The 27,607-nt window shown below is 35.8% G+C and overlaps 1 protein-coding gene across 3 annotated transcripts in view; it reads right to left on the minus strand.

Moving 5' to 3' along the window:
• The window catches only part of ADGRV1 (adhesion G protein-coupled receptor V1), a 259,448-nt gene that overhangs the window by 127,002 nt on the left and 104,839 nt on the right, over positions 1 to 27,607 (minus strand). For all 3 annotated transcript variants that reach the window (XM_050328544.1, XM_050328545.1, XM_050328546.1), the window contains 20 exons: positions 27,149 to 27,381; positions 26,525 to 26,673; positions 26,230 to 26,431; positions 25,511 to 25,730; positions 24,203 to 24,442; positions 23,129 to 23,278; positions 21,954 to 22,427; positions 21,050 to 21,193; positions 19,652 to 19,823; positions 19,037 to 19,172; positions 16,563 to 17,410; positions 15,058 to 15,175; positions 14,057 to 14,228; positions 11,965 to 12,210; positions 10,152 to 10,559; positions 9,022 to 9,206; positions 7,687 to 7,936; positions 7,390 to 7,529; positions 6,254 to 6,414; positions 3,852 to 3,952 (listed from right to left, as the gene is read on the minus strand). In XM_050328544.1, coding sequence (XP_050184501.1) covers positions 3,852 to 3,952; positions 6,254 to 6,414; positions 7,390 to 7,529; positions 7,687 to 7,936; positions 9,022 to 9,206; positions 10,152 to 10,559; positions 11,965 to 12,210; positions 14,057 to 14,228; positions 15,058 to 15,175; positions 16,563 to 17,410; positions 19,037 to 19,172; positions 19,652 to 19,823; positions 21,050 to 21,193; positions 21,954 to 22,427; positions 23,129 to 23,278; positions 24,203 to 24,442; positions 25,511 to 25,730; positions 26,230 to 26,431; positions 26,525 to 26,673; positions 27,149 to 27,381 — 4,749 coding nt within the window. The remainder of the gene's footprint in view (positions 1 to 3,851; positions 3,953 to 6,253; positions 6,415 to 7,389; positions 7,530 to 7,686; positions 7,937 to 9,021; positions 9,207 to 10,151; positions 10,560 to 11,964; positions 12,211 to 14,056; positions 14,229 to 15,057; positions 15,176 to 16,562; positions 17,411 to 19,036; positions 19,173 to 19,651; positions 19,824 to 21,049; positions 21,194 to 21,953; positions 22,428 to 23,128; positions 23,279 to 24,202; positions 24,443 to 25,510; positions 25,731 to 26,229; positions 26,432 to 26,524; positions 26,674 to 27,148; positions 27,382 to 27,607) is intronic.

Genomic DNA, 27,607 nt, shown 5'->3' on the forward strand with positions numbered 1-27,607 from the left:
GTTGTATTATCCTGGAACAAGTTTTCATCAGGATTAGGGAACATACATTACATCCCCTGGAATGGCATGCAAAAAGCAACTAACATTTATTTACTGTGATCATACAGATGTAATGTAAGGAACTGGTGAAAGCAGCTTACCCACATGAACATTCTTGTTCACACAACTTTCCCTTCTGACATTCCCAAAAAGTGTCTGAGCTAGCTGTAAGTTTCAATACTCCTCCAACAGAAGTAGAAAGCCTTTCCACTTTCCACTCCTAATAATCTCTGTAGAATCCTAATAATCTCTGTAGAATCTCTATTTCTGTATATGAGGAATTTAGACATTATTATCCCAAAGATAGGAACAATGACATGAGGGTGGAAGAAGACTACCTACTACTCATAATTCTTCTTGTTGAAACATTTCCCATCAAAAAGTAACAGGACGAAACACATTATCATGGAGTTGAATTACTAGAGTGGGTACCAGTTCTAGATCACTGGGTCCAGTTCTTTTCTGTGTCCTCTGCGTCCTCGCACACCTCATGGGTAAGGGCTGATGGTACCACATACAGCATTATTTGCTGCTGTCAGGTTACAGCAAGGAAATCAAGAGCAAGAAAATCTCAGGCCTAGTTTTCCTCAAAGACAATTAGGCAAATTTTCTGACTCTCAGAAAGTGATTTCTAACTTTATAGTAATGCATAAAAATATTTATTGTTTCCTATTCCATAAAAGTTTCGTATTTCACATGGACCTAGTGAAGCTTTGTACCAGGTTTCTTCAAAACCAGTACTTTATTTAGTACTTCCTACTAGCTGCCCGAAAGGCCCAGGCTTATCTAAGGGAGGACTAAATTAACGTGAAGGCTACTCTCTACTGCCAGGAGACACTCAGTGACTCACTGTATGAGTTGCCCTGTGGTGGATGGTACAGAGAATCACTCTACACAGCTCATTCTGGAAAATGCTTTGCAAGCTCCACCTATCCAGGTATTTATTTCAGATTGTTATGGGCTTTGAATAATTATGTATGGGAGAAAGCGAGAATTTTCAGTTTTTTCAGAGAAGAACTAAGATTAAAAACAGCACAGCAGAAGCAACATTTCACTGCTAATTCAGAGCTTTCATCTTTATACAATGGTAGAAGCTAGAGGCCTCTATGATCATTCATTCATTCATTCATTCATATCCTGCTCCTTCACCACCTCTCGGAGATTTCATTATATCTTTAAAATTTACCTTCTGGCAGAATTGAAGAAGTCCAAATAATAAAACAACAACTCTACCAAGTTTCCAGTTTATAATTTTACAATAAATGTTTCACAGTTTTTTAAAACTAGGATTGTTTGCAGTATTGCTTCTTCAAAAGCATAACTGATATATATGTTTGTATTTCTGCTCAGGTTGAACAATGCACAATTTTCAAACATTTAAAAAGAGTAAGTATAATTCTTCATTATACATTTCTATCAAATTAAATAGTAGGATTGACTTGGCTCACCAACTTGGTAGTCACTGCAGATACTACAGTGCTAGATGATGACACCAGGACCTATTGTAGTTTGAGGACTGGATAGATCAGAAAATATAAATTTTTTTGTTTGACAAAAATAGGACAGTTCCCCACATGTTTTTTTTTTTTTCTATTTGACCATTAGACTTTGATTTTGCGTTACTGGTCAGAAGAATGGCAGGTCATTTGTACACAGCTATTGATGTAAGCAGATTGGGAACGTTCAAATATTCCAGAGAAGTATCTACTGCATACACACAAAGCAGCTCAGCAGTGCACTAGAGAAAAATCTAAATGGAGAATTGAGTGCATGTCCATTCATTTGTAATACTCAGCGTGTACTGTAGAAATGGTCCCTGAAATTTAATGTGGACAAGATGCATCAAGCTGAGTATACAAGAACAAGCCATGTATAAAGCGCTTATTCATGCATTCCGTCTAGGAATTCCCAGGCAAAGCACAGTAGCCATAACAATGGTTCCTATTAAGATTGTAATCTAGGTTTACAGTTCTTTGAAAAGAAGAAATTTATTCAGTAGTATGACTGTACTGAGACACTGTGAAGTATGTTCTCATTATACATTAATTTTTCCAATACACAAACCTTCACCTAAATTTACTCCAACACTGAAAATCTTAGCCCAGCAATTTTTTTCCTCTGTGTATTTAGGATGTTGTTGCACGAACTTATACTGGAAAGGAATGAAAATGTTTTACAAATATCTAGCCTTTTATGTCTTTACAAGTAGTTTCACCAATCACTTGGTGAAAAACCCATTCCTGAACCCTTTACAAATGCTCCATTAACTCTGGAAGCTCTAGACACAGCAAGAATGCAATGAAGGCTGAATGTTGTGAATCATTATTCCCCATCACTGACAGAGAAATTAATTATTGAAAGCAACCACAAAGCAGGCCCAGCCTTGGAACAGCAAGTTTCTGAGCAATATGCTGAAAAGGTTTGACTGCCATCTACAGGTATACGTAACTAGTGCACTCATAGCAATTTAAAAAAACCCCAAACAATCCAAACTACAAACCTGATAAACACTGAGTGAAGATATTAGAGGAAAACTAATTTCTAATTATCTAATTAACTAATAATCATAATTTCAGATATGTATAAAGTACTAATAACATGAAAAGCTTCCTAGTTTTAATTTTTTTTCTGGTAAAAATATAACTACACACAGAAACACCAGCTTCCTTCATTCTCTACAGTGGCTTGAGATCTAATAATTACAAATTCAGTGTCTGCTACTGCCTGAAAATTACTAAATAGAAATGGAAAATACTAACCTATTCCTTTAATTTAAACTATGAATTACTGAGAGTTGATTTTCACATAGTAAGTTTTCAGTTAAAACTCTCTTAAATAGCTCCTCTGAGTCATTAGTTAACAAAACCACAAAACTTTAAATTACATTGTAAATTTCTAATCATATGTATACTGTCCAAATGCTAGTATGTGGGTATAGGTGTACATACCTCATCTATATAGGGTTTACTGATAAATTTAGGCTTCTTAATCAGGCTAGTTCACAATAGGCAGAACATGCCAAGAGATCACAACACAAGTAACTGTATAAAGATTTTCCTTCAGCTGTTCAGACCAGGTAGCAGAGTAGTTCAGTTCACCCTTGTCAAACATATCCACTCTCTTTTCACTCTGCCTTAAAGCTTTCTTTTTTTTTTTGACAGCTGCTGCCAAGCTGTCTTTACTTCTTCTCCAAGCCAGCTCACTAGCTAAACAGCTACCCTGCTAAAATCCTCCTTCAAAAGGTTTGTTCTAAATTTGCAAAATCATTGTATGGGAAAAGGAAAGGAGATCAGGACAGCTATGGATTTCAGCAGTTTAGGATGAATAACAAAATTATTTAGAATCATTCTAAATAGTATCTCTGTAACTAAACTAATTTATCACATTTGGACACCATGTGGAATTCTTCTCAAGAATTATCCTGCACAGATCAGAATTTCATATAAAAGTTCAAATGCAGAGTATTTAAACAAAAAATAGCTTTTAGACAGAAAAGCCTGTGGGCCCAAACTGAAGTTCACTTTCTCACTTTAAAAATCTTTCAGCAGCTAGAACTGAGCACAGGACTGCCTTCCCACATTGCTCTATCACACATCAGTTTTCATTAAATATTCTCAGACAATATATAATTGCAACGGAATTCCCAGCACAGGATACGAATATTGGATTAATTGTGAGTACCATATGTTGAAACTTCACATTTTCCAAAAACATTTACACTGCAGGAGGTCAGTTCACACATGGCTGTAAAAATGAGGAAAAGGAAAGTAAATATGTACTTTACATTTTGAGAATTGAGCTTTTTTTCTTACCTGAGTACCCAAACAAGCAATCATCATATGAGTAAGAAGTTTAGCTGCAAACATGGCACATCTGGTGCAGAAGAGGTGGGAGACGATAGCCAAAGTGAAACCTACACAGAAACGACAAGAAAAAAGAAAAAAGGAAAATTTGAAGCTTCGGCTAATAAACTATGCTATAAATCCAGAAGATATTTCTTGAAGGTGTAGATCATCTAAACAAAGCAACCAACCAAACCTTATAGAGAGAGTAAGTTCACTTCGGTTCTCACTGGAATCAATCATGAACTTATTAGTCAAGTACTAACATTTATTTAACTTTTCCATAGCCTTGGGAGCTAAAATAATTGCATAATGTAAATAAGCAATTTTTGTAAAGTTTTTTGTGTGTGTAATTTCTGCATGACATGGATGATTGCCATAATAGTTAAATATAAAGGAAATATAACTCTTCAGTGTTCATATTACTGAACCCAAAAAGATGCTTTTAGATAAAAATAAATAAAAAATTGTCTCCAGTTGTGTATCACTGCTTTAGGAGACAGCTATAACCTTCCAAATGCCAGTCTCCCACCTCATCTGTGTTGAGCACAGAAATTTGTTATAGCAGAAGTCACAAAGAATGATACTACTTTTCATTTCACTAATTAATTGTGAACATGAACTGAACAAAACTGAGAAAGGCCCCTTACCTATCAGTAAGTAGTTCCCAGAAGAAGGACCCTGGGAAAGCTGACTCATCAAGGAAAACACTGCTAAATCTCATGTAGAGTTAATTGTGCACTTTCCACACCCTAGGCAGGGCAGGAATTTGGATAATTAAGGGAAATCTTTTATCCTTCTTCTGACTGACTGCTCAGCTACAAGTATTTCTAAGTTATGAATGAAATAAATCATTGCCAAGAGTATTATTTCTAAATTTTTAAAAAATTACTTAGTTATATTTATGCATCTATCTACATATTCTTTCTTTTTTTAAATTTTTTTATATTCTTCCTACCTAGGTGGAGATGTTAAAAGAAATTAATAATATCCTTACAGCTCTAAAAACTCGAGTAATTTTTGACTTATTAGATTTGTTTCAATCTAGTAATCTTTATCTTCACATAAGGAAACACCTTCAACCAGCTAAAGAAGCTGAAAAGCATTGCAAGGCATTTGCCTCATATTTAAGGTAAACCCTTCACTAAGCTATTTTAAGATTTAAAACACATTCTTATGACACATGACTACAATAAATGACTAGTTCTGAACAATGATCTGCAGGACTTTATTGATTCCAATTCAGCAAATTTTTCTTAGCTTACTTTGTGTCATTTTTTTTGTTCAGTTTCTGTAGCATTTTGCATTCTACAGCATCTTGGTCTCCATTTACTTTTTTGTTCTGTAAGCCAGTAATTATATTTTAAAATCTGCTTATTTTTATCTGTTAAAAACTTCTCTCATTATTGTCAAATACAAACATCAATTTGTGTGAAGCAGGTGAAAAGTTTTATTCTCTCTCTTTGTCTTCTTTTTTATGGCCGAGGTTTTAAAACAATTCAGGAGCCTAGATTTAATCTGTTAGGGCAGTTTGCTGAGAAGAGATAGAGGATTTAGCTGCTTGCACTACTTTTATTACTTATAGTGATGATCTAATATAGAAGACATAAACCTCACAAAGAGCAGAACCCCATTTAAGTGCCTTGAAGTTACATTAAGAGTCCCTTTAGCGTGTTTTCTTAGCAAGCCCATTACTCCTAGTGTCTACCAGCATAAGATGTTATTTCCAACCTAAGTAATTCTGTGGTTCTAAGAAAAATGTACCTTTACCTGGGATTGCCTGCAACTTAATACTGAAATTGCTTCAGTGTGAAAGGCATAAATTCCATCTTCTTCAGAAGCCAAATGGAGTCTAGAACTTAGGTCCCCTGTTTCCTGTCTGACATTCTGGGACTTCTGAAAATGCTGTTGAGGCTGCTAATAAGAAAGTCATGATCCCCATAAATTAAACTCTCAGGCTTCTCCCAGGATTTTAGGTAGTTGTTATCAGCAGAGTGTAACAGAATCTATCACCCCAGGTTATCACTTCTGAGTCAAAGAAACTGGACAAAGAGGATGACTATACTGCTGCTAGAGGTATAGGTGAATTTAGGATTTTTAAGTTTCTTCCCCCAAATCAATGACATATTTCACCTTTTATATGGTTCAATAAAACATCACAAGGAAACATTTTGCTGACATTTTTTTTCCAGTGGCAAAATCTGTCACTGTGCAAATACAAGACAAGATGTTACCTTAAATACCATGAAGTTAACATTCCTTCAGTATTCCACCAAATAAAGAAGACTGTGCTCAGTTACTAAAATTATTAATAATCAGTTTTAGTGTTTATCAGTTATTATTAATGAGAAAACTGTTTTAAATCAACTGACCTGAAATGCAGATGAATCCAGAAGAGAAAAAAGCCTCATTGTAAGAAGACAAGTTATCTGTTTGGGCATAAACTGCATAAATGGACATATGAGAACAGGAACACTCCACATAATCTGATGTGTCATCAATCACTTTGCAGAACCCACTATCAGACAGCCAGCTGCAAAACAACAGTTTCATAGAGTTGGAAATGGACTTGAGTAATTCACATGGTAAGCAGCCCTGAAAATTTTTGTTGTATCCCTGAAATCCAAGTTTTCTAAACTATTGCGTTAGATGTTTTCTGTAATCTTTCAGGTGCAGTGCTCAGAATAGCTCACTTACCTAAGATTAAAATATTTTTATAGCCTTTTTTTTACATTTTTGATTAAAAATCTTCATAAATGTAAGAAAATGAACATTTCCACTATGGAACCTTTGTGGTCACAGTTTTAAAATTTCTGACAGATTTCTACATCTCTCTGACTTTTCAAATAATTTGTTACTTAACTTTGCTCAATACCTTACTCCATTATGAAAAACATTTTACACTGCTATTTGTCTTTTGAAAATTAAAATTCATGTTTTGTTTTTTTTTTTTTTCAGTATTGCTGAAATGATTTTGAGAAAGGATACTAATGGTAACATTCTAAGCCATATCTAATGGAAATCACATATAAATAAAGGGAGAGCATACAGGTAAATTCTGCTGCATGTTCTCCAGAGGAGAAATAGTTTGTATCAACAACAGACTGATATCATCCAGTTGGTCTAACGAAATTGTGTCTAAACCAACTACATTTCAACAGGATACAGAACAAAACTCTCTACAAATTCATTAATATTAATTCAGTGACGCAATTCTGGGATTTATGGCCTGTCCCTGTAACCTAACGCATCATTACAAGATCTAAGTGGTATTTTGGTGAAAAAAGCCAAGGAGAGAAGTCTGAGAAATATCTGAGCTAGAACAACTACTCATTTTATTACATGGAAAGTTTTACATACTGGTAGAAAGACCAGAAAAATTAAGGAAAAAAGACAGGAAATGTATCAACTTCATACTTGCAAATGATTTAATCAGAGTTATCCCATCTCAGGCAAACACACAGGTTCACAGTAGAAATCGGAAAACTAAACACATTAATAAAATAACCTTTCAGCCACTTGATTCCAGAGGAGACACAGGGACTTTTGTGGAACAATCCGACCTCCCGTAGCATAAATGCGATAAATGACCTCATTGTTGTCGTTCAAAGGCTTTGAACTCTGACCCTTCAAGCTCATAGAAAAAACCTGAAACAATATGTACAATGGAAAGATAAATTTAATATTAAAATTTAATACATTGCTCATTTTAATCAGAACATAAAAATATTCACATTTATGATACTTTGAGCAATATCTAGATTAAAATAATTTCTCGAAAAAATAAACTGCATTATCGTCAAACCTTGTTCCTCAGGGCAAGTTCTTTATCTCCAGTAAGGAACCACTGTTGACTGCTGTATTCTGTGAACTGTACAGATTCACAGTTCTCTTCTTGAGGAGGTGATAATACAACAGAGACCTCTAGTAAATGTTCAGGTACTTGAATAGAATCCCCATCTTTCCCATTAAATCTGTGTCCATTGATTTGCTGAGGAAACCAGTTGTTAGCCATTATTGCAATGTATGGGCAGCTGTCAAGGACATTTTTGCCTCTGTTGAAATGAAAAAGCAATAGGGCTGGTAAGTGGAACCAAGCTTCCCTATTTTTCACATAATGACTCTAAAAGGTATTTGTGATTTGTTAATAATTTATTCTTTCATCATTTTTAGGCTTTATGATGTTTAACTGACACACTGCTTCAATTTCTGTGGAAAAAAAAGAAGTGCTGAATTATGATGTATTTCAGCTTCTTCATTCCCCCTTTAGGATTTGCTCCCTATGATCTGCAGCTAAAACCCTTCCATGGTAAACTAGGTTATCTAAACATGCATCATTATAACTTGATGTAAAGATGTGTCTAAAGGAAGGAGAACCGTTAAAATGGATGATCTTGCTTTATCTCTTTTTCTCAACAGATGATGCAAAAAATCTTGAAATAAAGAATGCTAACTTCCAGGTTCTGAACACTGATCACATATCCAACCACCAGTTGCTTAATAGATTCACAGTGGGAGAAACCCACTGGTTAAAACCATGTCTCTTTCTGCAGTCACCTACTTCTCCTGCCCATTAGCCTGACAAGATGATATTATGCACTCACACACAACCCCAGTAATTTTAAACTTTGAGTAGCTTTAAACATGTAAAATATTAATTTTTAAAAAATATTTTAAAATATTAATTATTTTAAATATTAAATATTATTTTAAAATAATATTCAAGTGAGCAAAACCAAGTACCCATGAAGTACAAAATGCAGGTACATATTTTTGGTTGCTGACTCTCATCTAAGGTTTAGAACATTGCTCTCCATCATATAATTACATATTGTTTTCTTAGAAAGAATAATGAATGCTTTTCTAGGCAACATTTGAATTAAAGGTGAATTAATACCAGATTTCCTGACTCATGTTCCCATAGCTCCCCCATCCAAATGTACCAGTTATATGACACACAATCTTACAAAGCACAATACTGGCACTATGACACAGTGCCTTGTAAGATTGTCACAGTGCAACAAACACTTTTTCATATAGGTAACATATTAGATGGTAGAAAAGTCTCTTTCCTGAAAACTTAAATTTTCTATATTGGTAAATTGTCATGCATTTCAAAAAAAAATTCAAGTTTACTAACCTTTCTCCTACTGATCCACACTTTATCCCAGACAACAGAGAAAAAGCAAACTTCTCAGTCACCTCAGCAAGCAGGCTGTACCCCCTTGTGTCCTCACGCTTTGGGTTAGCAAGAGCACAGAGTATCTCATAGAAAAGGCTTCTGCTTTTACCAGTGAGTAACTGGTCTTCACCTACACCTGTAATCTAAGGAGAGGAGAAGAAATCAAACATTTTGTGCAAAGGAGTCTGCCTGTAACATTTCCTCATTTTAAATGGTTTAGTGATATCTTCATTGTTATTCCAATGCTCATTCTGAATGTTCAGAGTATTTTGCCCGCCTCCTGATCTCTCCTGCCAAGGCGTAAGACACAGTCTGTCAAAACTACATAAAGATATGCTTACTAGGAATTTGATTATTAAAAAAAAGGATGAGGCATTTTTCATTCTTTGACAAATCAAAAATTGTTGAATCTTAGGAATTTTTTTACATTATTTTCTCTGTTTCTGTGTGGCAACAATCACAAATGAATGAATATTGCTATAATACCTTGTGTCTAGGTATTTAGACATTTTCCACATCCTGTGGATTTACCACCAATCTAGAAGAGCCAGAAAGCCATAAAACTAGTCCAAAATTTTCACATAGTACAATGCTTAAACCCTGCCAACTCAATTCACAAAGCTACTGCAGGAAAAAAGATTGGTGCCTAGTTATGAGTACAGCAGATTCCAGCCGGCCCTGGTAGTATTTGCTGGTGTGTTGACTGCAGTCATCTATAAAGATACGAGCAAGTATTGTGCCAGGGCTAAATGCAACAAAGATGTGGCCTAGAAGTCAAGAAAACATAATAAGCTGTATGAAACTGTGGCACCAAAGGGAAATTTTGGACAGTAGAAAATTTAGAGTTATAGGTCTGTATGCAAAATTAATACTGGTTGCTCTTATCAACCCATTTGATTTCTCATTTCTTGCCACCATCCTAACTATCAGCAGACTAACTCCTTCCTTGATTGTGAGAGTTCACAATTTCTACTTTTACTTTTGCGGTCTGTGCCCTGGAGTCACTAATATGGATGTGATTTTATCCTATGTGTTATTATACTCTTATTAAGGTCTTGGTCATTTAAGAAAAAGCAGGAAGTGTTTACCTTATCTATTATATGCACCACAGCAGTAAGCTGCTCTTCTGTAGTTTCTGTGGCCACTTTGACATTTAGATTCTGAAGGACTCTGTGTAAAATGGTGTCATCAAGAGGCTGATGCAGTTGATCAATCAGCCCCCAAACTGGTAAGGAGTCCAAATCTGAGACAATGGTGATGTTAGAAATACCATATATGTCATGTACCCTGGCACCGCCTGTGGGATTAGAAAGTACAACCTGGAAACGTTTAGGAAATGGGTTTAAAGATCCTGTCTTTGGAGTCAGGATCACATCCAGGAATGTATTTCTCTGTCCATGTTCAAAAGTCAATGAACCTTCAGATTTGGCAAAATCTTGTCCTGCCACAGCTGGAGATAAGAAGGTTCGACCAACAGGTTCAGGTTTTTGCAGCTCCTTTAAACAAATTAAAAGAGTTTTAGTAACATTATGATGGATGTACTTGTTCAAAACCAGCTGCTGTAAAACACACATACTTTAAAGTGGTAAAAATTACATGTGTAAAAAAGAAATCCTTTTTCAAAAAGTATATATTACATTAAATGAATTATCCCCTGAATTAGAAGTCTGTCAAACCTAGGAAAGAATTACATATATTGTCAACAGTACTCAGCATCCCTCTCTTTCTTGGTCTGTTAATCCTCATGAGATTCTCACAGGCTCACTTCCTGAGCTTGTCCAGGTCCCTTTGGATAGCATCCTGTCCTTCAAGTGTGTCAAAAGGAACACTCAGCTTGGTGTCACCTGCAAATCTGCTGAGGGTGCACTTGATGGTAGTTCTCCTTTGGACACTCTTTAATGGTTTAATAGCCTATACTGTGGTGCCTAAAACTGCCAAAATATTCAAGGTGCACTAGTGCAGAGTAGAGGGGGACAATCCCCTCCTTCGCACAGCTGGTGATGCTGTGCCTGATTCCCCCCATGGACACAGTTGGTCCTCCTGGCTGCCAGGGTACTGCTGACTCATATTCCACTTGCCATCAACCAAGACCCCCAGGTCCCTTTCCACAGAGCTGCTTTCCAGCCCCTCATTCCCCTAGTCTGTCCATACGTCCAGGGTTGCCCATTCTAGGAGTAGAATCCAGCACTTTCCTTTGTTGAACTTCATATGGTTGGTGATTGCATCTTACGATTTATGTACATTCAGGTTCCTCAGGTGGTCACCAACCTTATCTCCTCTTACAGTGGGAGGGATTTTGCTCCCCAAGTCCCACCCCCGCTGTCCATTCATTCAAGAGGTGTGGGAAGAGAGGTTGCCAGTGAAGACTGAGGCAAAAACGTTGTTGAGTACCTCAGCCTTCTCCTCATCTGTTGTTACCAGTTTTCCTTCATTGTTTATAAGGGTGGATAACACCTTCTTTGACCTTCCTTTTCTGGTTAACAAACCTGTAGAAGCCCTGCCTTCTTTGTGTTCTTTGCCAGATTCAGTTCCACCTTTGCCTTGGACTTCCTTACCCCATACCTACACAACCAAAGTTCATCTCTATACTCTTCCTAGGTCACCTGTCCTTGCTTCAACTGCCTGTGCATTTGCTTCTTTTTCTTTAATTTGACCAGTAGGTCCTGACTCAGCCATTCCAGTCTCTTGCCTTCACTGCCTGATTTCCTGCTCATGGGGATTACTAACTCTTGCACTCTATGGAAGACTTTCTAAAACATCTGACAGCTCTGTTCCTCTCTCTCGTCCCCAAGGGCAGTCTCCCAGGGGATCCCACTGACTCTCTCCCTGAAGAGCTGGAAGTCTGCTTTCCTAAAGTTCGGACAAAATTATAAAAATAAGTTAAATAATAATAAGTCTTACCTGCATGCTGTAGCTAACCGTTGTGCTTACAGATGTACTAGAATCCCTAAGAACTTGCAGGCTGATTAAAGCTGTCTTCTTATATGCCACAGCAAAACGAGATCCCACAGCAAAATACACCAAAGAGTGATGGGGAGGATCACTTTCCAGGACTGTTATAAAAGCAAATCTGGCACTGCTGTTCAATGCAGCTCCTGTGCTTACAGCATACAGCTCAACAAAAATATAAGTTTCAAATTCAGGTACCTGTAAGTGAGGAATGATTTTCATAACATCATAAGACCTACCGATTTTCAGCTTTAAAAAAAGAGTATATATTATTTTGCATGCACAATGGATTACTTGTACTAACACCACAAGAATGCTTCCTGAAATGTGCAGTAAGTATAATGAATTATATCCTAAAAACAATATTCCAACAGGCATCACTCTTTCAGTTACAATAATTAAATTCCAGGTTTCTACATGGAACTTATTGCATTGAAGTAGCTATTTATATAGTACAGGTACTGTGGCTGTGAATTTGCTATGGCTCAAGAGCTATACTGTCATGTATAGTAGAGCTTCAAGAGCTCCAGATTCCAGATTATGGATTTACTTAGATGTACACCTTGTGAAGAATTTGCTCCTCCATTTTCTTTTTATCTTACAAACAGGCATGTCCGCATCTAGTCAACTGTGGAAAAACTGCACAGCAATAACTATGCAGTTTTGGAACTGCAGTTAAAAATCCCAGAGGTCAAAGAATACTATTTCATAAACTTCTGTGAGGTTTCAGATACAGAGAAATCTGTCATTTTGAGAATACAGGCTATGGAATTTTGGTTCCTTATTGAAAATAAGGTAGAAATATTAAGTTTACAGTATCATATTTTGCCTCATCTCTGATTTTGTACCTACAACGCAAACATAACATCTAAAAAAATTATTCCTAGGATTCAAGAAATGATTGGAAAGATGCTATTTGAACCTATTGCACGCAGTTGTCAAGTCACAAACTTACAGAAAAAATAGCATTACAAAAAATGATGACCATTGAAGACTTTTTTTTTTTTTTTTAGTAAACATAGTTTTTTGTTTCAGCACTGAGTTTTTGGAAATCCTACTTTAATTCTAGGATTTCAGCTAATGAAGTCAGTACAGATGACTAAGTAAAAAGTTACAAAAGCTAGAATGTGTCATAAAAAATGTAAAATATTCATTTAATGTATTTATTACTTCATCATTTAGGTTGGATATTAGAAAGAAGTTCTTTACAGAGAGAGTGATCAGCCATTGGAATGGCCTGCCCAGAAAGGTGGTGGATTCACCATGATGACAAGCACAATTTTACTGGAATGCTTGGGAAGCTTTAGCATTCCATTAGCACTTGCTAGAATGGCACAGGCTTTTGCTTCATGTGGCACAACTGCAAATCTCTGTAGCTTCTGCAATGGTTCAAAATCAGTCATGTCTGTATTTGAGAGTGCCAGCTGGGACTCACAGGTACTTATGCTTAGGCATACCCGACTGACAAATGCCATTTAGTGGATGATGGCTCCTATATTGAACCTCACTATTCACAAGCTGGATGTGCACAGCAACAGAATTTTAGATACTCAGAGATTCTTTTGCAGTTTTATGAGTAGATCTTTCACAGATCGGTGTGCTAGATTTAGGAATTCAAAATTACACACAAATTGGACTAAGAGTTCTTTTGTGGAATGAGATATTACTTATAGAATGTGGTTTCTATAAACCACCCTAGAAGTGCCTTGATAGACGAAAAACTTACTGTGTGAAGGATAAGAGTTCAGTATATGAATAAGTATTTCACTGAAACAACTCCATTCTTGTTTTCGCATTCTCTCGTGAAAATCTGAGGTCTGAAATTTACTCTTTAAACTAAATACTCATCTGCTTCCCAATTTTTACCAGTCACAATAAGGCAGTACAAGCCTACAAATAAACATGTTGCAGAGAAACTAAGCAGACGTCAAGTTACTATCTTCAAACTAAACATCCCTTTCTCTGGATCAGAGGAGCCTTTTCATCTTGATAATTTGCAATTCAATGTCATCGTGCTGTACATAAATAAGCAATAATTACTTACCTCATCAGGTTTTATTTCAATGGAGATGTTGCATGTTGTCTGACCCGCCATGCAGGTCGTGGCTCCCCGTACAGATACAAGTTCGTTCTCCAAGTTCACGCCATCTTTCAGAAGGACAACAACTGTTTTATTAAAGGTCACACGCCAGAAGACCTCCACATCTTCAAAAGCCCTATAAGCAAAACAGAGGAGTATACATATACTGAAGGAGAGTACTGCTTTAAGAAACATTTTATGTTACTGTTCAAAACTTATCATTAGGGAATAGACCGCTTTACAATGAAAAAATAGCTCCTTTTTATTTAAATCCCTTCCTCTAAAATCTGTTCAGATTATTTAAAAAGTAACAGAGGGATGGGATGAAATAAAGCAATTATGGGCACTCAGATTCTCCTCAATTTTTGTTTCAGAGACCATATGATTATCTGAATAAGAAACTGGTGCTTGGAAGACAGAGATGTTCCCAAGTACTTTCCTCAATACTATAATAACCATTTGCCTGAGGAACTTAGAGTACTTGAGTATATTTGTTTAAAGTACACATAAGCATACTATATATATATTAATTAAAAAAAAGCTCATATTATCTCTATGAGTAAAGACATAAGCATACTGGCACATAACTTCTTAATTCCTCCCTTTAGTATTCACAGCTACTTATATTACACAGGGAGATGAGAACTGGAGTTACACCTTTAGCAGTGCAAATACTTCACCTTAAGCAAAACCTTCACACTTAATGCCTTACAGTATAAATTAGAAAGGCATTTGGGTTTTTTTCCCATTCTGCTGTATACCAACACTGTGACAGACCTAACTACATTCACAACTTAAATGTCCCTTTGCAAAATTCTTATTTGGAAATTATTAAAGGAGCCGAAAGGCAAAGGCTTATTTTAAAACTCTGTGATGAAAACCTCTTCCACTAACAGCAGCTTCTGTGATTCAACACAGCCCACTACAGAGTGTGGGAGAGCACTGGAATCAGCTGTTGCCTGCACCTGTTTGGTTGCCGTGTGACAGTCAGCAGCACCTCTCTGTTTTCTGAGTCTTCATCAAGTACCAAACCACTTTGTACTTCTGGAATGAATCCCAAAATGCCATTCTGGAGATCACTTCCTATGTAGAAAACATTCCACGCAAGTAATAAGCAAGACAGTTAAGCTGAGAGTGAATTATAACTTACATATGGATAACTGCTAAAACCCCCCAAACAATTAGGTATCAAAAGCATGCTGAAAAGTGCTATTTGAAGTATTATTTGGGGACACCTCAAGAAAATTTCTCTTAATATTTCTATTCTTAATTTACGCTCCATAATTATTTTAATCAGTAGAATAAAGTGTTTTTGAAAGTAAATTCCTTATGAGAGTCCTGGCACGATTTTTGCCGATAAGCTTGTATTTTAAGTAACATTCAACAAACTGATTGAATTCTGCGTGCCTTGGCTTCCAGAGACTAGGTGTTACAGTAGTCCACAACAGTGTCAAAAGCCTTACTTATAATGCCCTGTAAGACATCACTTCAGTCATATTATTTTATACTTATAATAACCCTTATGACATTCTTTCTGAACAGAAGTGGATCCCAATGTATGTCTAGAGGGACAGACCTGAAATAGTAGATAACGGGATAAAGATGGGCTTCCAAAGAAAAAATTCAAGCTTTCTTATTCATCCTACCCATAATGCTGTTGAACCCATTCATTTTCCCAGATTGTTACATCGGCTTTTCCCTTGCATCTTTAATTCATTGTGTGGAACTAGGGAGCTGTAAAACATTGCACTTTTTCTCGGGGGAAAACGTAAGTAACTTCAGCAAAACAGAAGTGAAACAAAAAACAAACAGTGTTAATGAGAGGAAACTAATGTCTTTACATTGTCTCATTAAACCTTGCTTCTAAAGGATTTTTCCTTGCAGGTAGTGATGGCTTCACTCTTCAACAAAAAAGGCTACTTAGTTCCATGCCAGTGCCCACCAACGTCAATATATATAAGATGAACAGAAACTGTGTGTTTGGTTATGTGCATGCACAAACATTTAACCTGTGGTGTTCATCTATAGCCACAGGTCTGTATCATAAAGTATCCCAATTGTTCTTTGAATCTGGAAGTCATGGATCTTTTGACATGGGAACTTCAGGTACCAGTGGAAGGGTTGGCACGAGGAAAATGGCAAAGAAAAATGAGCCTGCAAATGCTTCTACATCTGCAAGGCAAACACTTTCTGCTTAGCTGTCTCCTATTATGAAGTAAAATAAGAAAAGACAGAGATAAGTAGCATTTATAAATGTATTCTGCACTACATTGCTAAGGGATGCACAGTGGGTTCAGTGGATTAGATGCTTCCTCTGATTTGGAAAACCTAAGATTTGGGAATAAAGTACCCTGCTTATTACCATATAGTATTCCAGTCTTTACATAAAAATTTCTATTAGAATATTAGAATAATTTACTGTTATTTAATTCAAATATATTTACTCATTTTTTGGTGGAAATGATTTTACCTGCAATAATTACTGTTGAAAAAGCAGCAAATCCATGTTCATCCTTCCCTTCCACAATCTGAGCCCCATATTCAGGATTTGAGAGGAAAACATAAAATAATTCCTGTCCTTCAGGCTCATCATCATCAAAAATTTTTATGGATACCATACTTTCTCTTTCTCCATCTAGCAAAGTCAGAGAGACTGACTGTTCTTCAAAATCTTCTCCTTCCATTGCCCATGTGAAGTTTGATTTTCCATGAACATTTCCAAAAGGATATAAGTCTATACCACTCTGTGCACTCACTCCCCCAAAGGTTTTAACAGTTATTTTAATATCACCAGTAAATTCCTTGGTCCTTTTGATTTGAAGCACTGCTGTGTTGGAGGTATTGTTGTTTGCATCTTCTTCGACATAAATAAATTCTGGCCCCAAACTTAGTATTCCATGAAGAATATCATTAGCCAGGATATTGACTGTTGCAACACTGAAAGCTGGATTTAAACGTGGACTCCAGGCAATGTTCACAGGTTGAACATCCAGAATTTCAACAGAAGTCAAATTTACAAAAAAAAATTCCTGTATTTCAGACACAGTGTCATCAATTATTGATATTTCTATCACAGCACTTGTCTGAAAATGTAAAAACATAAGCTCTCCATCATAGATGGGTATAAAGTCCTCTTGTGATTTGGCACTTCCTGGAATGGTCTCATATGTCAATTTAGTGAGATTACTTCGAAAACCAAACAATCTTTGGACATGTAGTGTGACTGTCTGTACATCTTCTTCAACTGAAACAGATCTTGAGTTAAGATCAAATTGGAAGATCCCCATTGGCTCAATTTCAGCTATCGTAAATCCTGATCTGAAATAGAAAAGATACCAAAGTTGAGAGAGGAAGTATGAATAATGAGAAGTAAAACAATCAAGCACAGTAATTTTCAGTGAGCAAATCAATGATGGTTGTAAGAAAGTGGATTAGAAAATGTGTAACGGTATAGGAAAGAAACAGCAACCATACAAAGCAAGACATAAAGAATGACCCTGAGGGTCACTGCTTTTGCAGTGACTGAATTGAAAAGCCCTCTGTGGACTTAAGACATCCTAAGTCAGCACAGGATACTGAGTAAATTATATATAAAATATGCTCTTCCTGGAAAATGGAGAGGGAAAAGAAAGTATGTTTTCCTGTTGTGGATACAATGGAGGAGTATAATACAGCCACTACAAGCAATATTGGTTTCAAACATTTGGTTTTCCTGTACCAAGCAAAAACTGTGGAGTAGACAGATGCTACCAGATATACTGTTTTAGGTAGGAAACTAGAGACGGACAGAAAGTTATTTTCAAATATACAGTGGGGCTTTGAAATACTAACTGCCTTCTTACAACATTACTCATCATCCTTTTTCCCAGATCTGAGCCTTGCTATCAATATCAATTTTAGCTTTACTTTGTTCATATTAAATATATGCCCTTCTTATTAGAATATAATAGACTAAGATTCTGTTAAATCTTGGGTTGTACATTTATCTCTAAAACTGACCATTATTCAGTGCCAGAGGCTATCAAATTACACTACAATTACAGTGAGTGGTTTTGGCTAACAAATCAGACCAGTCCACCACTAAGGAAGCCAAAAAATCTTCAAAGTAATTGTCAGCTTTATCTTCTGTAGGATGTAGTCTTTAGTTTTTCAGGAAAGGTCATTCTTGTACACTCAAGGTATTTGACTCGCACAGTGAATGCGAGCTCTGAGAACACCAGTCCATAGGGTGGACAAGCGTAAGAGAAGGGGTCAGTTTGAGGAATTTAGCCACCTGGTTCACTCCTTGCTTCCTTCACATTTGCCAGTGTAAATCTGACATGGTGAAACCAATAGCCTTCTTTTTACACAGTGTCACTCTATGTTCATTCTTTTCATACCACTTTTAGCTATCAATAAGAAAAGAAGAATGAAAATAGTTTGAAGAACAGATAATAGCTTAACTGAGATGAAAAACTACACTGAAAGTAATGTTTTTGTTTTTAAGAATAAAAGGGGTTTTTATATGTTAGGCATTTCTACAGTATTTCTTGTTTCATTTTATTTATTTTAAATAATGTTTCTTATCTAAGATCTAAAGATGTTGTTTGAGGGACACTGAAAATTGTCAGTTTATTTCATTCTTCCATTTCCTGGTTAAAACTGTTGATCTTGGTTTTTCATTTTCCTAACTGTCTCCATCAATCTAGGAACATTCTAGGCACCTTGGGTCCCAACAACAGGAAACAGACTGGAATTGAAGGAAAGACTCAGTTCCGGTCAGGTCAGATCTGCAGTACTGACACTTGTTTCCACCTGAGACAAGACATACAACTTTATCAAAGAAAGTACTAAAATTTGCTAGCTACCTATAATTTTATAGGGATTTGTATGAGGTATATGCTCTATACAGGTCATAATTCTTACAGCATCCCTGCAACTTGAAAGTGTAAGTAACATCCTTACCTCAGGCGAGCCCCCCCAGACACATTGCTGTGCGCTGCTGTTAAAGTGATGGCAAATGACTCACATTTATTTAGGCTTGGAGTAGCCTGAAATGAAATCACTTTACTTTCCTCCCCAGAGGAAAACATAACAGTACCTGAAAGGAGAAGAATCACAGAATATTCTGAGTTGGAAGGGACCCACAAGGATGATCAAGTCCAACTCTTAAGTGAATGGCCCATATGGGGATCTTGGTATTTATTAGCACCATGCTCTAACCAACTCACTAAACTGGAATTCCCTTTTTATCTGAGAATGTATGGAGATAGGGACTTTTGTTACAAGTCCACTGTGTTGAGGATGAAGAAATCTTCATGATAAGAGTCTTTCTTATATAAAGCTGTCCTTCAGGGGCATAGCATTGTATCTATAAAGATTAGCTCTTTTATTGCTCATAAAAAAAATACATTACTTACAGATAAAAATTGGATCACACAATTTCATTCTAACGACTCTTCATTAATAAAGGAAACAGGTACAGAGGTAAAAATAACTAAAAGGTTTATGCATCACTTATGCAACTGTCATAGCTGTTGTACTTGCAGTTGTACGTAGCTTATAGTGACAGGTACTCACCAAATGGAGGAGTAATGTTGCCTGTCTGAGCAGAGTCAGTGACTAGGTCTGGTGGGTATCCTGAAATCCAGCTAACTATTACAGAGCCATAAACTCCTTTTCTGGTTATGGTGGCATGGCCTGTCCCTGATGCAATGTTTGTAAGTCGTAGTATCACAGATTCAAAGCCAACCTGTGGAAACACAGGAGATTTTGTCAGAAATTTGAATAAAAATAGGTCTTAACATATGTGAAAGCACGCTATATGTTGTAAAACGGGCATTTTACATTAAGGATGCATTCATAAAGTTATATATATGTACATACATCTATGCATGCATGTATATGCATATATATATTATTCCATCATGCTCTTTAATAATACTTTTAGATTTCTGAGAATTAGATTGCAGGGAAAAGGAACAGTGTGACTGACATTTCAGTACTGAAGAGAGTGAATACAGAATTCTGTCGCTGTTGTTTTGAAGAAAATCAAATCAAGCTTCCCTCAATGCTAGATAGATAGAGGTCTAAAATAAGTTATTAATTGTGTATCAAGTGAAAATTAAGTTGTTGCCACATGACATTGTTCAAAAAATTATTCTTGCTACTCTGATCCACTTTTCTTTTTCTCTGAGCAGCAAAGAGGACTGAATGGACAATTTTCACATTATAAAAGCAATGAAAAATGGATACAAGGTAGCACATAATAGTTTTTCTGTAATCAGAGTTTACAGAGAGTATTTGAATTAAGTTCCATTGCAAATTAAAAGTCAGAAAATTGCTTCAAGATAATTAAAACCATTAAATAAAAATTCAATAAAATTTATGAGTTAAAAACTCAGCATGCTATTGCCTTTACCTGACATACAAAAAGCAAACAGTAGCACATATACCATATCAGAATAGACAAACTATCTTTTCTCACTCTCATACCAAGTTGAAAAATGGAAAATTTATCATTCAGTGATTAGGTAAATTTAGAGATATCTGCACTAAACCCCAGCATAATCTCCATCTCTTTTTGCACTTAATACTGCACACGTGCTGTTATCTACTTTGGGGCTACTATTCTTATTACGTTGTTCAGACTTAGTTATTTTCCTTTAAGCCTCAGAACTTCCCTTTCATGTAAATAAAAGTATAAATTAGCCATATTATTTAAACTATTTATATTCTGTAGATAAAGACACCTTTTCCAACTGTATTAAAACAGTTGGAATTTCTATAAGAATTTCTATCAGAGGAAAGAGTAACATACAGTACAAGTACTAACTGGAAAAATCTTGTCAGTCATTATATTGGTTGCCATGATAAAAACTTTACACAGCCAGCTGAATTCTTACAGCACCTCTCTTTTGGAATGAGATGTACCTTTCTTTTGTGGTAGAAAGATTACACTGCAAACAGGCTACTGACCTGTGAATTGGCAGCTTCCTCAGGAATAAGCAGCACAGCAGACTTTGCTTTTCCTAATATTTTAGGCACATCCTTGGCACTTCCCCTAACCAGGCTTACATTAGTCAGTTCCAGAGTAAAATTCAAGCCCAGAAAAATAAATGCCTTTGAGAAAGAGAATTTATTTTAAAAGGTAGAAATGTAATTGCACTACAAACATGTTAGCCACCAGTTCAAATAATTAACAGAACGATCTGCAGATTTTGTTCTATTTGCATACAAAAAGCAGCCTATTCAAGACAAGTGTTCTGTTGATTATGTTTCTCAAAAGAAATACCATTTAACCATCAATTTGGTGAAGGTGATCCATCAGCAGTTTGCTGAACTCTGAGTTTGTAGAGCAAACTGTCATTTTAATAAGTTTTATCTAACATAGTGGGCCTTAGTTTGTCCTTAGGATTAAAAGTAAGTTAGATGGATGTAAGAGTGGATCTAAGACTAATGAGACTAATGAGATCTAAGACTAAGACTTTGTAATAATAATAACAACTGGGAAACAGCGAGAACTGCAGGTACATTTATCTGCTGCTCTGTGGGTCAGTAATGACAGATCACCATTTACAATCCAAAAGGGAAACTTGAAAAAGTATCTGCATACATGTAAATAATAAAATACTGAACTGACAGTAACACAAAGCAATGATGTAAAGAAACACAAAGTACTTGGACACATGCATAGCAGTGATTTGCAATTATTATCAGAGAATGTGTTATCTGAATCCAGCTATACTCAATAAATAGGAAATATGTAACACAAACTGTCCTTTCTGCTTCTTCACAGCGGATATTAGAGAGAGTTAAATATATTATTTGTATTATGATGAAGGAAGTGAAAACAGTAGATAACACAGGAGCTAAAACACACCTGGTTGCTTATTGGCACTCTTTTAAGTCCAAATCTGGCACCATCTTCTACTGTGAGGAATCCCACCTCATTCTCAGGATCAATTAGTGTTTCCTCATGATGAGACATGACATGGTACTCAACCATCACTTCTCCAAATGCCCCAGCATGCCGAGTTACATTAATCTGAACATATCGATCCAGGTTCTTCTCTACCAATAATGACTGATGATCAGAGTACAGGGCAAACACTCCGTAAGGATCATCATTGGCAAACACTGTGATCTTTGAAATTCTTTTATCTTGGTCTATATCTGCTCCACCTTCCACTGAAATCAGCTGCACCACATACTTCTCATCCAGTTCAGGAATATCGTCTGGTAGCAGGTAGATAATTATCTCAGCTGTACTCTGCTGGTCAGCAATGACAACAGAGCCCTCTGTCATAAGAAAGTCACCCGTGATGTCAGATTCACTGTGTATGTCCCAGTAAACCTGAAATGAGTATAGAAAATGCACAAAACAAAAGGAAGCAAAATTACCTGTAAAGTTAGAAAGTTGCATATTCAGGATTCAGCATAGACAGGATGGAACTGACTGCTATTAAATGGGTAAAATTAAAATTGATTTAGGTATAAAAAGAAGCAAAAAGATTATTTTACAAAGGGTGTGCTATTCCACTAACTACTATGAAGATTTCCTCTGTCTACCTTCAGAAGATTTATATAAAACTATACAGAATCTCTGAACATTTAAAAAAAATTATTTCTATTTTTACACTAAAATACCCTTACTGTTTTTCCTGCTTCCAAGATTCCTCCCATCAGAAACGGATGAAGAACTCTCATGAAACACAGCAGATGCATCTATTAATTGATTAATTTATTTTTCAATTAAATGAGTTCCTGTTAAAACACTGACTTCTAAAGCATTTTAAGTAAAAAAAAATGTGAATGATGGTTCAAAAAAGTCTAATTTTGGCTAAAAAAGCTTAATTGTGTTGATGTCAAAGAAAGCTCACTATGAAAATAAAGTCTCTTCTGCTCTGCAATCAAAAGCAAAGCCCTTGCTAAATTCACTCTAACAGTTAACGATTCTAAAATTAATTTGAGAAACAAGCAATAGAAATTTTTCCATACACTGAAACTGAGGATGATTTCAGATAATACTGTTTATTAGGAAAAGAGTGAGAATACCGTTATGTCTCCCAGAGTGCCTAGAATTCGTCTGACAAACAGTGTAATATTTTGTGGCCCTTCATCTCCTGTGGGTTCTGTATAGTTACTTTCACTTAACGATTCAGGAGCAAACTGCACAATTCCATTGGGATCACCAAACTTTTCTATCTGCAAATAAGTAAACAAGAACACAAAAGTTAGAAATGTAGTGTGAGTTGTATTCTTCTTCAAATTGTTCAGATTTTCATTCCTAGATGATATAAGGGCACATGCCTATTAGTTCTAAGAGACAGACAGCAGAGAAAGTTTTGAATGTCCCCTTTTCAGTTTTCAGTCTCTCTGTCCAAGGAAGAACAGAACAGAGTTTTATTTCAAATCCTATATTTCAGTATTTTGATATTAAAGCAGGAAATGCTCAGGCACCTTGAGCTAGTGTACAGAACCTCTTCTAACACTATCAGTTTGTAAACTCAGCCCTCCAGGAGAGAGCTTATCCACATCCATCTGTGCGAATTACTAACTGTAACAAGAATTTGGAGTGACCTGACTTACTGAGAGTTTGTGGAAATAGGAGCTACTTCCCTTACAGATCAGATATTAAAATAAAAATGCAATGTCTAGGAAAGATTTTTTTCTAGGGCTTCTCAAAGCAACCTTATAAATATTTCCTTAGATGCAGTATCCCTAGAGCAGTAATTTGTTTTGGACAACTCTCTCTGCATTCTGCCACGAGTTTTTGTATTTCTCTTGCACTGTGAAAAGTCAGATTTTCTCTTTTCTTCTGAACAAGATGTCAAGAGGGATAACAAACAAAATGACATATAGAAAAGAGGGTCCAATCCACACTCTCTCCAAACAGAACCACATTAAACCACAAATAAGAGACCAGGTCAGGGCTTTTATACCAATTTGTACTGATAGACAGATCCTTTGCCCTTTTTTTCAGAAGTGAAGATGTAGCAATACACCACACTAGTACAAAGGACAAAAAAGCCAAATGACAAACTATGTAATCACGTGATTAATTTTTAAATGCTTTGCGAGATAAAAATATCAAAAGAAATCTCTGAAGAAAGAAGAGCAAGGACTTACTATTAGTGTAATGCTGTTTGCTTTAGAATCTATTTCTGTTTCACCTTTCATAAGGCTCAGTCTAATAATGAAGGTCTCCTGAACTTCAATTTCTTCATGAGGATAGATTTGTAGATTAATAGTTCTTAGACCTCCCTCTCCTTCTTCAAAATAGAATGATCCATTCACAGGGTCACCAATGTCACTATTCAGGGGAGATAAAATCTCTTCTGAATTGGGTCCCAAGATGTCCCAGCTAATCTGTGGAAGACATCAGTTTCAGATTCAGATGGGTGATATATAATAATAGCACCCCAAGGAGAAATGACAGAATACCACAAGTACTTATATCAGCCAATCAGCTACGTTTAAACCTTTGCTGCTAATACAGAAAACAAAAAAGTCAAATTAATTCTATGGGTCAAAATATAGAAGCCTTTGGAAAAATAAACACTACAATTTACAAATGGAAATTCTGAAGCGTTAGTTAGTTACAAAGCCAGTTTATTAAATTCTTCATATTAGTAATAGAAAAGAAATCAGGATTTCTTTAGCATGTAACTGGAATCACACTGGCCAGTTTCAATTTCTCTCCCTTTTGTGATTGGTTTTGCAGAACTTCCCACATGAATACTCCAAAACCATTCCCTGTCAAGTGTGATATCAAGAATGAAAACAACAAATATTTTCTGCCATATTTTTAATTCTTCAAGTTATAACCCATACTTCTTCATCCTGATTAAAAACTATAACATTTCCAAAATTTCCTACAAATTAGACTCCTTTTGAGGTCATACTCAGTCCATTGAAATTATTATTTTGATAATTTGTTTTACACGTTTCTCCAGTGACTTCTAGAAAAAGTCAGAGAAGACCAATGCAATTTTTTGCGAGGGAGAGGAGGAGCTCATGGCTTTTAATGCATATTTTTCAGTCATTTGCCCAGAATGTGAAAAGCCTGCCTTGTCTCATATTTATACTTTCACTTTGTCAGTGGCCTGTATAAAGTAAAAAAATAATCTAGAAAATGCATAGTAAGCAATTTCCTGAATTAAATTAACTTAGTGGTAGTGCATGTAGTTAACCATATTTTTGATGGAATTAAGAGCTAGTTCAGAACAATGTAAGCAAGACCATAATTAAAGAAAGCAAGAGAAGAAAGAGGAGTTTTGAAGAGTAACAATATTTTGTTACACTGTAACAATATGCAATTCATGTTTAATAAAAAGCTGTAATTATCCTATTAGAAATCAATCACTAAGGAAGTTCTTGAAGGAAAACACAGGAGCTTTTTGACAAAATATTCAGTCTTTGACAGCCAGGGCCCACCTGAGTCTCCCCCAACAACATTCCAGTCCTTTCCAGTACCAGGGACACTATTGTGGGTGCATCAGGGTTGGGAAGATTAATTCGGCTTTGGTTGAGAAATCGGACCATGCCCTGGGGGGAGTCACTTTTCGCAATGGTGACCTGGCTAACCAGGTGAAGCCCCAGGACTGCCCCACCAGTGGCTCCTGTCAGCTGGATTTCAAATTGCTCTGCAAATTCACTACACAGAAAAAGAAAAAGAGATTCTGAGACATAAGAGTGAAAAAATAAAAAAATTAAAGCTGGACTTAGTAAAACAATCATGCACCCAATTGCATCTGTTCAAAGGAATACAGAAATAATCTCTGTACGTATAATGTAGAAGGTTCTTCCTATTTGTATAGACCGGTGACATCTGAAAAAACCCACAATGTTATAATTTCTATTAGTGTTAAGTTAAAAAAAATATGGAAAAATATTTTATTCTTCACAGCAGTACTGTTTACACTCAAAATTTCTAATAACCTAATTAAAAACTGTATTTGATCCCATAATATTTGACAGAAACTATGACACTATAACATCTTTTTTTCCCTTTTAACTTAGGTGATTTTTTATCCTAGAAGAAATTTGTTTTTCAATTCAGCTTGCACACAGCTGTACATACGGACATATTGCACGTGCTAAAAAGGAATTTATCAGAAGTAAACTGGTGAGTAAATGTATGAAAATGTAATTACCTTTCTTCATCATTTATAACAGAGATATAAATAAAAGAGTGGTTCTGTCCATGATAAAAAATTACAGAGTTATTATGGATGATATAGTCAACGCCATCAGGAAGTGCAGAAATACTTCGAGAAAGAAAATCAGCTGTGACATTGCCGTAAGTTCCATGCCTTCTCACCACAGGAATCCTGATTAATCCAGCATCCTCTTCCACTGCAAAAATAATTGAGAAAAAGTTACTTAATTTCAAAATTTATGCCATAGCCTTATCTTCAAAACCACAGTGAAAACTTGAGGTAAACTTACCTTCTAGAAGGATATACTGTGGATCAAATTCTATGATGCCTTCAACATTATCACTTTTTGCAATAGTGATCTGTACTGTGGAGATATTTCCTATTATTGGAGGTTGATCCACCTGTAGACCATTTTCTTTTACAGTAAAGTCAAATCCACTTGCAAGAAAATAAAAAAGAAAATTATATGAAAATACATTTTTGTGAAAGTATTAAAGTGTGTGTATGACAATTTGTCAATTACTGCAAATACTTTCATTTTCTGACATTATTGCTGAAGACTTTTTGTTACTTTCATATTTTTTCATATTGTTATTTATGCAAAAAAGTAGTTTATACACAGAAACGCGTATCTTTTATTTGTTCTTTCTCTTTTTGTCCTACTTTCTTGCAACTTGAGAACTTGTTTGCAATGTATGGATTTCAATAAATCTTAATAAGCAATATGTTTTTACTAATGTTAAAATAATTGGGTTTACCATATATCCAATTTCTTTTATGACTACAACTATGACTACAGCACTCTTTCAAACTTTTATAGTAAAACAGATGAAACACAGTAATGACTTTATGCGGGTAGATCAGAAGCCAAAGATAGTTCTTCTTCTTATAATCAATCAACTGGGAACTTTACCTTCCTTGGAGCTCCACTTCTGTAATCATTAATGAAAAGTCTTCAGGACCTTCAGGAAAATCATCATCATGAATTTCAATCAAAATCATTTTACTCTCCTCCTGTGGTTCAAACACCAATTCCCTTACTGTAGGAGTAAAATCCATTCCCTCCTCTGCAGTCCCATTTATTATCTGAAACCAAAGACGTACTTTGCCATAGGATCCCCTGGAACGCACAACAGTGATGTTAACCTGAGGAAAAGAGGACATTTTCTTTAAAAAATGGCTTTGTTTTCTGTTACCGTTGCCTTTAGGAGGCTGTTCTAAAGGGATCTTTTCAATGATAACAGGTAACCTGATTTATTAAGTACAGAGTACATGAACCTTAGCAGATAGCATTCTTTCTCAGAGTACTCCAAAAGTCTCAGACAAAAATTCTGGAGATGATTTATTTTCATTCTAAAGTTGAGCACAATTC

Source organism: Myiozetetes cayanensis, unplaced genomic scaffold (genome assembly GCF_022539395.1).
Source record: "Myiozetetes cayanensis isolate MyiCay16 unplaced genomic scaffold, myiCay2020 scf4, whole genome shotgun sequence".
NCBI classification, from domain to species: domain Eukaryota; kingdom Metazoa; phylum Chordata; class Aves; order Passeriformes; family Tyrannidae; genus Myiozetetes; species Myiozetetes cayanensis.